At 38.5% G+C, this 11,923-nt stretch overlaps 2 protein-coding genes across 4 annotated transcripts in view; both read right to left on the bottom strand.

Annotated features, from left to right (window-relative positions):
• Positions 1-234: 234 nt before the first annotated feature.
• On the bottom strand, positions 235-5,274 carry gpr37a (G protein-coupled receptor 37a). Its single transcript, XM_079859283.1, has 2 exons — positions 4,080-5,274; positions 235-1,734 (listed from the first exon to the last, which is right to left on the bottom strand). Exons 1-2 carry the CDS (start codon positions 4,917-4,919, stop codon positions 910-912), a joined length of 1,665 nt encoding a protein of 554 aa, XP_079715409.1. The 5' UTR covers positions 4,920-5,274; the 3' UTR covers positions 235-909.
• pot1 (protection of telomeres 1 homolog) overlaps positions 1,658-11,923 on the bottom strand; it is a 37,095-nt gene continuing 26,829 nt past the window's right edge. Inside the window, exons 11-22 of one of the 3 annotated variants that reach the window (XM_079859275.1) lie at positions 11,659-11,828; positions 11,217-11,308; positions 11,101-11,124; positions 10,738-10,770; positions 10,190-10,346; positions 8,690-8,880; positions 8,475-8,610; positions 8,237-8,319; positions 6,544-6,638; positions 6,178-6,283; positions 5,963-6,072; positions 1,658-1,736 (exon numbers count right to left, since the gene is read on the bottom strand). In XM_079859275.1, coding sequence (XP_079715401.1) covers positions 5,966-6,072; positions 6,178-6,283; positions 6,544-6,638; positions 8,237-8,319; positions 8,475-8,610; positions 8,690-8,880; positions 10,190-10,346; positions 10,738-10,770; positions 11,101-11,124; positions 11,217-11,308; positions 11,659-11,828 — 1,194 coding nt within the window. In that variant the 3' untranslated portion in view covers positions 1,658-1,736; positions 5,963-5,965. Of the gene's footprint in view, positions 1,737-5,455; positions 6,073-6,177; positions 6,284-6,543; positions 6,639-8,236; positions 8,320-8,474; positions 8,611-8,689; positions 8,881-10,189; positions 10,347-10,737; positions 10,771-11,100; positions 11,125-11,216; positions 11,309-11,658; positions 11,829-11,923 lie in introns of those variants that run through there. The other 2 variants (XM_079859276.1, XM_079859277.1) reach the window with 2 other exon arrangements.

Raw genomic sequence — 11,923 nt, 5'->3', positions numbered from 1 at the left:
CGCACTTCTATCCGTGAGGTCATGGAATCCGCTGCAGCATGAATGCCTAATGCTGAACTGGCCATGGCCTTAAACAAAAGCCTCTGTGTACTAGAGTACTGTATGGCATTGATGACCCAGAGGCCTGTGAACCAACACCATCAAGAATGAACCAGCCATTGGAGAAGAATTGATTGGTAAAGGATATACTGATTGGTTAGATCACATAATCTGAATAAATAGAAAACACCATGTCCAGTTTCAGTATAACACTCAATAAATTTCAATGTTTTTTTTATTATTATTCAAAAGTGACATGTCTTGGCTAAAACAACAGCGTCTTCAGTGCTTTTCAGTGGCTGAAGTGCATCACAAGTATTTCTGCTAGCAAATACAGAGTGAATTTAATACTTACATAGCAAGGGAGCTAGGCTTAACGTTAAATCGATTCACAAGAATCGCCAATTTCCACAACACCAAAACATACTATGAACAGCCATTTTCTATATATTACCTTCCGTACAGTAAGTCTCAGAGATACTTTGAACAAAAATACAAATACATCAAATTAAAATGTAAAAAAAAAAAAAAAATACTGGGGTAAGAAAATTGTGCAAATCTAACAAATGCATGTGAGTTAATCCATAATCCTTCAAGACTTCCAAGAAACTACACATGGTACTCATGTCTTCTTCTGTAAACATCAAGTAGTTGCATCTCTAAGACAATGTGTAATAAACATGTGGATGTTCTTTGTCCCTATTTTCACAAGTTAAAATATCCAGTTTGTGGGCATCTCTCCAAAAACAAAGCACAGTAAAATCAGAAACTGCACAAAACTGTGCACCCTGTGAAAACAACATCTCTGGACTGGTTTATTCCGTATGTCTAAGCCCTTGGTAATGTGCACCCCTTAGGTAAGGTACAACCTTAGCAGTGAGTTCCCGCTATTGGGAAGGTAGATGGATCCCTGCGGACTACAGTGCTGTAGGGGGAAAGCTCCAGCTCGGTGGTGCCGTCCTGATCGTTGTCGTCACTGTTGGGCTCGGAGGACTTTGGTGGGCCGCACTCCTCAAAGCAGCAGCAGCAGCAGTCCAGAAAGGCTTTGCTGAAGGGCCGACAGAGAGCCAGAAGCAGCACCGGTGTAACCGCGGACTTGCAGAACAGCATCATCTGACTCACCAGATGCAGGATATCCAGCGTGCGACGCGGCACACCTGTAGCCATGTACACCGATACGATGTTGCTGATGTTCTCCGGAATGATGCAAAATCCGTATAGGATAGCCAGAGCAACAACAATGCAGTTCATTTGGCTCTCCAATTGGATCTGCTTGCGGTTGCCTCGGACGCTGGCGCGTTCGGCCTTGCGGATCTTGCGTGCGGTCACCACTGAGCTGATGATGGTGAAGAGAGTGGGAAGGCAGAAGTAGCAGCCGAAGTACCACCAGAGACGAGCGCTGTTGTAGGTGAGTCCGAGGACGTAAAGCGTGTCCGGGAGAGCCGTGGAGATTCGGACCACGCAGTGTTCGCAAGGCGTCACTTCCGGAGGCTCACGGTCCTCTCTCACCAGCTGCCGGATTAAAAGCTCGGGCAGGGCGAGGAGAAGAGCGCCAATCCAAATCACCATTAGCTTGGCTGCAGTAGAGGTGCAGTTCTCGATCATCTCGTAGTACATCTGGACGTTGCTCGCGGCACGGAAACGGTCAATGCACAAAGCACAAAGAGTGAAGGTAGTTACTCCTAAAGACGCCACCTGCAAGGTAAAGGGGATGTGTGGTCATTACTAATAAACTTTTAGAAAAACCTTCCACTGACAAACCTGGAAACAGCGTTGGGATCCTAAAGGAACATTGCGGGTGAAATTAAAGCTAAGCCTAATTGTCAGCATTTATAGCATAAAGGTTGACTTTTTTTTTTTTTTAAAGCAGCAAAAATCTGGGTTACATTGAGGCACTTGCAATGGAAGTGAATGAGGCTAATTTGTAAGCATTAAAATACTCACCGTTTCAATAGTATAGCCTCAAGACGTAAATAATTCGAGTTGACGCAACACCTTAAGCTATTGTAAAAAGGATAAGAATTTCACAGTTCATAGAATACAGAAGTGCTGACATAAGTGCTTTAGATTTCTGCTTTTAAAATTTTCTAAAATAGTCACCTTTCACTTAAATTGTAAGTGCCTTATCACGTAACCTTGATTTCTGATTTATTTATTTATTTCAGGAAAAAGGAGGAAATGAGTCTGAAAGCATTTGTGGCATAATTTTGACCATAACAAATAAAATAGATTGAGCGCAACTTGAATTGAACTCGAGTCTATAGAACAATAAGGAAATTTAATCCCACAGCTTTTCCATTTAGGGCCATAGACTTCATTGTTAGGTTGAAACACTGCGATCAAGTTAGCGGGTTGATCTGAATCAAGGGTGTAGGCATTTGCGCTCTGTAGTGTGTCAGGAGATTAAAGCCACAACCATGACACCACTCAGGTCAATTCCTCAGAAAACACATGATACAATCTGAACGCTGCCTCAGGGCAATACCACTATCTCTTTGTGTCAGCAGAGGAGACACTCCCCCTTACTCAAGTAGACAAAACACAAGAAAGATGTCTGTCCTGACCTACACATGTAACATTTGCATTGAATTTCTGACTAGACACTTTCACACAGCCTTCTCGTTAATTTAACAGCATATTTCATTTAAATAATTTTTCAACCATAATCTATGTTATATGATAACAATAGCCATAAGATTATTGGTTTGATCATGTACAATATGCAGTTAGGGCGCTTTGATGCAAGAAGTCTTCGGAATCACAAAGTTAAGTAGTGGACGCAAATGCAAAAAAAAATTAAGTCAAAAATTGTTAGTATCTAATCTTGTGTTATGGAATTACATTTTGGAATTGGACAGACGCTGAAGGGTGTAGCTTTTTACACAAATACGTAAATTAAAGCGGCGCTATGCAGTTTTGGCAATTTCTTCACTGTTTTCTCGCTTTTTGCTCTATAGAGCTCCCCCTACAGCTTCGGAATAGATATTTGACAACACTGTCGTCAAAACTGGATGGCGACTCTCCCCCCTCTGGTCATGTGCATTTGTTTTCAAAGAAGCCGGCGAACGCATGGAGCCATGCCCACTGAGGTATGTATGATACACAGAAGGCTAGCATATAAATGTTTAGATAGTGTATGTGTGCAGTGCCGTAAAGCAATTCGTTACATCGCGAGACCTGATATCACGCAATAGTTCATTACGCCCAAAGTTGCAAGGGTGGTTTTTCCGCTCACAAGCGCTAGGGGGGTTCGAGAAGACCACCATTCAACCCCCCCAAAAAGTCATATAACCATTCAATGACCCCGAAGCTGTTCAGTTAAGGTAAATTAAGCTAAAAAAAAAATGTATAGTTCCCCTTTAATAACGCAAATGCAAGTATTTTGCAATTTCAACGTTGCCACAAAAAGTGCTATAACTGTTAATGGCGTTTCACTTTCATGTCAGTAACTTCTCTTGGCTGAGAAACAGAAGCAAAAAATCTTGCTAAGCAAGTTTAAGTCGTACACTACCTTACCTGACTCAGTGACCTAAATAATGTACGGTTTAGTAGCGCAGACATTTGAAGGAAACTAACACCTTCCTTGAGCACTAAGCAATTAATAAATACGTACAAAATGATGAAAGCATTTACATGTGAATCCCATGTGAATTTACCAGAAAGGATAAACCAGCCATTAAACCAGTTTCAGGTGTAAAAGTAGCTTACTGTAGCCTACATGAGTCTAGCCCACCCTTAATCTTATAGCTCATCTTATATCAGAGAGGACCTAGGACTAGACACTTTGACACCCATAAAAACATGTTAAACAGATGCAATGGGAAAATACATAGAATGTGTGATGTGATCAGGTATAGCCCTCATTAACTAACAGACTGTCTTATTTTAATGATTCATTTTAGAAGTCTTGCCCCATGTAGCTACCATACACATTTTTCAAATATTAACCAATTTGACACATTATACAGAAATAACTGCATTTCAATCACCCATTGAAAGTGACCAACCACAGTTCTCTTAAATTTCAATATGGAGTTTACCTCAATGTATGGAATGATTTTACAGGAGAATTCCCCAAGGAGCCAATCCTTAGTGAGTTCGTGGAATATAACAAGTGGCAAGCAGAAAAAGAGGATGACAAAATCCCACAGGGCGAGGTTGGCCAGCAAGGAGTTTGAAATGCTTCTCATGTAGTAATTGTGGCACACTATGCACATGATTGCTATATTCCCAACAATCCCCACAGTGAAAATGACGATGGAGATGCACATGACAGCATAGGCACCATACGATTCACCTGTCACGGGGAAAAACGGATTCTTCACCCCAGGGGTTTTTGATCGTGTGTTAAAGGGAATGAACGGAGTGAAGACTTCCTCAAAGTCTTCCACAGGTGAGGTGCCCCATTCAGGAATAGACGAGACATCAGTAGGGAAGTCTGAAGGCTGGATCTGTGCTGCGGGCTTCGGCAGTGACTCCACGCGCTCAAGTTCATTCTCCGGAGACTCGATACCTTCATTTCCCGCTGTCGCTCTTTCTCGTCGACGATGAATTCCACTTGTTATTTCCCTCAGAAATGATTTTGTGTTGCTAGATTTGTCCATTACATAAGTTTTTTCGTACTTCTGTCTGGAAGATGCGCTCACCATTAAATGTTGTGTAGTACCTGCCGATGAAATCACATCTGTAGTTTCCTTACCTGTTTCATAACTGATTTTATTTAACGTCACACGACGTCGTTCATCGCTGTTTGTGTTAATTTTACGCACTTTATAGGAAACTATTTGTGACTTTAAATCAGTCGTTTTGTTGCTACTCTCGAGTACTGAGAGTTCACAACTAATGAGCAAACAAAATACAGTTAAAAATTGCATTTCCATTGCGTTTTCCAGTAAGTAGTATATCCCTTGAAAATATCCAAACCTGATAAATCCAGTATTTTAAGGCGTACTTGTAGAATTAACATTAAACTTCGTCCAACTCACTGGTCTCTCGTTTAGATGAACATCGCTAGTTTCCATTTTTTAAATCAATAGTTTTGTAACAGCAGGTCAAACAGGTGTTCAGCCAAACAAAACAAAGCTAGTTGAAGCCCTTGAACCGCAGAGATATTTCCAAGCGTTTCGTACAAGAGGAAAAATAGACGTCAAGGAACGAGCATCCAGCATCTCGATAAAGTGAAAGTCCTTGAGAGCCGTTTATGATCTCCTGATGGATCTCTGAATATGAAGCTCTGCCAGGGAGGCGCCGCTTTCACAGATACAACACAGTGAACGCGCCACCTAGTGGACTGAGACAGGACGACATTTTGTTTCCAGCATCAACCACCTGCTGTCAATGCTCATCAGTTTCACTCCAGATGGCTTGTTAAATAAAGCCACACACACACACAGATCCAAGCAGAACAAGTAGTTATGTATTCTAAATAGAAATATACTTTATTTTATAGATGAATGAATTGATTGTGTTTGACCATAAAACATATTTACATTTCTTAAAGGGATAGTTCACCCAAAAATGAAAATTTTGTCATCATTTACTGACTCTTAAGTTGTTCCAAACTTGTACGAGTTTCTTTCTTCTGTTGCACACAAAAGAAGATATTTTGAAGAATGTCGGTAACCAGACAGTTGATGGAGCCCACTGACTTCCATAATATTATTTTCCTACTATGGAAGTCAATGGGTGCCGTCAACTGTGTGGTTACCGACATTCTTCAAAATATCTTATATTGTGTTCAACAGAAGAAAGAAACTCATACAGGTTTGGAACAACTTGAGGGTGAATAAGTAATGACAAAATTGTCATTAATGGGTGAACTATCCCTTTAACACAAAACATTTCTAGTAACTCCTTTTTTCTTGTTCTTTGCAAGTGGCCATCTATGATATTCACTTTGAATCAAACTGTCTGTAACTTAACTTCTTTATTCCTCTCTGATTTCTGAGTTAGTGATCTGGTAGCAAACTTTATTTCTGTCATTGTCCTTTACGTTGTAGACAGAGAGGCAAAGATCCAGCCATGGACGTTCTTCTGCAAAGAAAATACAGAAAAAAAGACATTATCTAACTCTAAATACCGAAGGAATGTAAAGAAAAAAAATCGTTAGGAATGAAATCTACCCTAACCCTAACTTACCCAAACTGCTTTGTGGTGGCTGAACGGTGTCCATGATGGTCTGAATCTTGTCCTGCAAATCCTGACTGCCTGAAGCATCGACAGCAGAAACATGGAAGAATTTCTCCTGCAAAGAATAAGACAGAGAGACAACCACTAAAGCCCATTTCAAAAGAGAAAATAGCGCCCTCTGCTGATCAGGTACTGTACAGCATTTGTACCCTTTTGAGAGGCTACTTGGCAAGATTTCAGAAACTAAATGTTCACTTAAAATTTTTTGTAAAATTTTTTTTAGTGTGTTTTACAACTAAAAAAGAAGTTATTCTATACTAAGGACAAATGTGCACTTTTTCCAGATATTGAATGAAATGGCATTGATATACTCACAGCGTTCTCCCACAGCAGAGCCTCTAATGTGTCCGTCCCGTCGTCCAGTTCAAACTGGATTAACAATCCGTACTGCATCATCTGAACTCCCAGAGCTGTGTGACAGAAACACAGATGAACTACCGAAATATACATGTGGCGGAAGTGTCCAAATTCTCTTTAGGACAGAACAGTGTCACAATAGACATTCAAAATGTTGGACAAGGAAACACTGAAGTGAAGTATTTTTTAATATAACTCTTGATTGTATTCGTCTGAAAGAAGAAACTCATATACACCTAGGATGTCTTGAGGGTGAGGAAATCATGGGGTAATATTCACTACCCCTTTAATAATGGCCACCACCAAAAAAACTAAAACAAAACACCCAATAAATAGATAAAAACATTTTTACATCTCCAAAATGCAAAGTAACTTGTTTTCACATATTTATATCATGCACTTTATACTACACCTGTAAGAAATTATACCTAATAAAACTTAAGCCCAAAGCCCTTAATTTCATGTCATCATCTCCATACTTTGGAAACTAACTCTAACCAATCATTTACAAGTGGGGATTCTTGCCTTCTATTTTTGTTTTTGCTTTAAGCGCTGTAATTCTCAATGTTCAAATTAAATATAACTCATCTTTATTAAGTAACACAGGTCCTATACCCAAGACTATATTTTGCCCCTTTACTATATTTGGTTTCTTAAAAATGTGTTGTATTATCTGATTACTTATGTCCATTTTGTCTTATTATTATTTAACAAGTGTGAAGCCACAGCTTCTCCAGCATCCTAAAGAGGACTGATTATATTTAGAGGATCATTCCCTCTTTTCATTAGGGTTGCGCCATTCAGAACTGAACTGAGAATAAAATTAATTTTAATATGAAGTAGAATAACAAAGGAATAAAAAATGTAAATGTAAATAATTTAATGTATTATAAAGTGTATTTATTTTCTTATACTGGGTAAATCAGCAATTTATTTTATTATAATATATAACCGTTAAACATTTTGATGTCAATTAGAATTTTAAAAAAGTTATCTGAAAATATGGTGCATATTTTGTGTTTTGATGGCTGTATTAATTGTTTTGACAGTACAGAAGTTAGATAAGAGAAATGTTTAATCATAAAAATATCCAATACAGTCAAACCAAAAATTATTCAGACACCAGATATAATTTTTGATATTTTTTTTACTAGTTGGTACAGGACTCTATAGTTTATTTATGTAATTGACGATAGCAAAATAAAGTAAACCAAAAATTCTTCATACAGTGGACTACCAGTAAAAGTTATAAAAATGTGTAGACACTTTGACCTGACCATGTTTTGCTTTAGTGTTTTTTCTTTAATAGCTAATGCGACCTTTTTACACCACAGACTGAACAAAATTAAGCATTGCTTGGTAATTGGTTGACCTAAATTGGTATTATCTAATTGTGTTCTTAAATTTAACAGCTGACAGCTTCAACCTAATTGATTTGTGAGACAGTCTAACAGAAGGATGGCCAAAACCAGTGATTTGATAACTGAGTTCTTGTCATATTTTATTACCATTTTCAAAACTATAGTGAATAAACTGTGATAATGTGAGAAATGTTGAAGGTGTCTGAATAAGTTTTGGCTTGACTGTAGGTAATAAATAGGCATAGTTAGTCCAAAATGATGATCCAATTATGAATTTTTTGAGGAAGTACCTTCAGCAACCGCCTGTCCATCATAGGTCTCCACTCCAGTAAACACATGGTTTTCAAACGTGTTCAGAGAGCACCGCTTACACCTGAGACACGCACACAAATACCCAATTAACTAAACACAGACGTGATCGTATCCTTCCCTGGGGTTTGTTAAGCGGTGTTTACATGATAAGATATGTACAGTACACACTGAATACCAGGGGAGTTTAAACTGAAGTATGTAGGCCTGTCTTCTTACCCATAATATCTTTTGTCTCCAGAGAACAGGAAGGGAGCTGTGAGATCCATCAGGGCCATCCTGCCGTTCTCTGATCTCACGGGAACCAGGTTTTTGTAATCGCGTGATAACACACAAATCTCATCCAGCGTCGTTCCTGTAGATACAAAGCTATATTTTTAAACTAATCTCACAAATATATATTAAAAAAAGCTTTTCTATGTAGTTGGACGCACCCTCAACGAATATCAGCTGCATGTGAGTGCTTTGCCCCACCATGTCTCTGGATATGTGCATTGAGATGGTCCTGCCGGCTTCTCTAGAGCTCGCTGATGAAGTGGCGGCCCACTGCTCATCGCAAGGCTGGTTCTCTCTCGCAGACTCCCGGAAGACTTTAGCAACAGCGCCGTCATCGGGGACGTCTTTCCTGTCACATACAAACAAAATGTACACTACCATTTTCAAAAGTCTGGGGATGGTAAGATTTTGACTGTTTTTGAAAGTCTCTTCTGCTCACCAAAGCTGCATTTATTTGATTAAAAATACAGTAATATTGTGAAATATTACAGTTTAAAATAACTTTTCTATTTTAATATATTTTAAAATCTAATTTTATTCCTGTGATGACTTTTGCAGTTTTGTTCTGCTTAATAGCCACCAGGTGGCAAACAAGACAGAACAAATTTAGAAGAATAAAAGGTTCAAGAAATACAGATAAAGATAAAGATGCCCTTGAACCAGTACAAATCACACAAATTAAATTGTATTCAAATGTTTATTTTGGGATATTTACATGAGGAAATTCTGTATACTGTTATAAATAAAACAGCAATGTTTTGATCAAAAAAGATATTCGCCAGGCAACGTTGTTCAGTTTGAAATGCTGTTTAAAGGGAATACTGAATGGTCTACTCGGCCCTGAATGGTCAGATGGTCCAGTCTGTTGTGATTGGTCTACTCTGCTCTGATTGGTCAGATGGCCCTGTCTGTTGATATTAGTCTACTCTGATTGGTCAGATGGCCCAGTCTGTTGATATTAGTCTACTCTGCTCTGATTGGTCAGATGGCTCAATCTGTTGTGATTAGTCTACTCTGCTCTGATTGGTCAGATGGCTCAGTCTGTTGTGATTAGTCTACTCTGCTCTGATTGGTAAGATAGCCCAGTCTGTTGTGATTGGTCTACTGATTACAGCGCAAGTCTGAAAAGAAACAGCCTCAGCACTTGGCGTCGGTTTTAACATTTAATTCAAGTCGAGTCCTCATCCTTTAGAAGTGCATCAAAGTGGATTTGCTTTGGCAGCGCAGAAAACAGCGTCTTCTCGACATGTTGACAACATGAATCAAACTCTTCCAGTCTCAGCTACAACTAAAGTGTTTGAGGTCAAAGCAGACGTTGTTCACGAGCAGCCAGTGAAGACCATAGTTGGGGATTATGTTAATTTACAAACCTACCTGTACATAAATTCAAGCTCGAAGTAAGACTGAAATTACTGACGAATCGTTTCAGGCAGTTCAGAATCGGTTCTTTCTTTTGGGAGGAAATAACTCCATTTGTAACTTTGCAGACCATTTACATTCACAAACAGCTACATTACCTTTCTTGCAGTTTGTAATACTCGAAAAAAGCACAATAGGGGCACTTTAAACAACTACAATTAAGTATACATATTCAACCTTCTCAGTATTCTTTTCATGGATGCGAGTCAGGAGCAGGTTGCAGTGAGTGTCAGACTCACATAGTTTTACACTTGGAGCAGAAGAGCTTCAGGCACTGGTATAACTGCTGGGGATGGTACTTCTTCACCCGGGCTCGGACATGACATGACAGCGGCGGTGTGGAGCGTTTCACCCGGGCCAGTGTGAGCTGCTGCGTGCTGTGCTCGCATGTCCGCACTGAACAATCACATGTTCAGATATTAGTAATTATAATAGAAACAGTTTGTCAGAGCTGTGACTTAGTGGTTAGAGTCACCATTAAATGGAAGATGCAATAGTCTTTTCTTCTCTATTGTTATGTATATCTGAGTGAAAGCTTGTCAAAAAAAGAAAAATAGTAGGGCGAGACTCGATTTTGTCCATCGGGAATAGTATAAAAGTATAAAAATCATTGTGTGCATGGATAAATCATTCATAATAAATATTGACATGTGATGCGACATATCGAGCTGTGGTGAAGGTGATGTACAGTAGGTTTGAATCTGGCTCTTAACATTTCCCCTAATATTAATTCAACGTTGTGAGTTAATATGAGCAGGACGTGACTTTTTTTTTTTTTTTTTTTTACCTGTATAAGAAAGTCCTATATCTGCTTCTCCATCTGAAAACAAAACAAAACACATTTAAACATTAACATTTTTTATTTTATTTTGATATTGAGATTTATATATATTTATATTAGGGCTGTCAAACGATTAATTGCATCCAAAATAAAAGTTTGTTTTTACATAATATATGTGTGTGTACGGTGTATAATTATTTTCTATATATAAATACACACACATGCAGGTATATATTTAAGAAATATTTGCATGTATATACTGTGATTATGATTATTTTTAATAATTTTTTTCATCTGTGGTGGAGAAAAAGCTTTGAGAATTCATACATTAGTCATATTTAAACCTAGTAGTATATAATATGTCTATACCTGGTTCTTCATCATTTGGCAAGACTAGAAGGAAACATAAGCATATACAAATGAAGGCCAGCTGAGCATGACATAAAACTGGATATAAATTGGAACGCAAAAGAGGCACCACCAACCTACAGCCTCTGGTGGTGTGTACCAAATCTCCAGTAACGTGCCATCATTCACTTCTTCATACTCATCCAGATCGACATGATTCTCTAGCACACTGAATATTGATCAGTAGAGAGTGAGAAAGAAGAAAAGAAAGAGACAGAAGTTATTTTATAATGGAAATGAATTTGACTTAGTGTGCCTCATTTAATTTGCTATCAAAATATTCATGACTTCAGCAATTTCTTATTTATCCAGACTGTGTGTGTGTGTGTACACATTATATATACATACATAAGTACAAAGTAACATTATGAGTCAAAATAAGGAATATTTAAGATTCTGCACCATTTTTACATCACTAATGAAATTTGTTATGCTGGTAATATATTTCTTGTAATGGAAAAAATTATTAAAAAAAAATATATATACAAAACAGGCATTTTCAGTTGTCTTCAGACTCGCCTCTTGAGGGACTGTAGATCACGGCTCTCTGCAGGGAGGCTGCGTAAACCTCGTCCATACGTCGTCCCCCCGTGCAGGTGGAAACTGAGATGTTCAGCTTGATCCGGCTGCTGGTCCGGAGCTCGCTGAAGGAGTGAACGGAGATTGTAGAACCGCAGGAACGTGCCAGGCTGAACGCAAACAGAAAAATGTTTTCATTACAACATCAGATTCCTTAATTCTAAAGGCTGATGAATATGGAATTTCTTCAAGTACGAGCTGATCT

The sequence above is a fragment of the Squalius cephalus genome (assembly GCF_949319135.1).
Source record: "Squalius cephalus genome assembly, chromosome: 23".
Classification (NCBI taxonomy): Eukaryota; Metazoa; Chordata; class Actinopteri; order Cypriniformes; family Leuciscidae; genus Squalius; species Squalius cephalus.
This window is presented reverse-complemented; position numbering and strand designations above follow the sequence as displayed.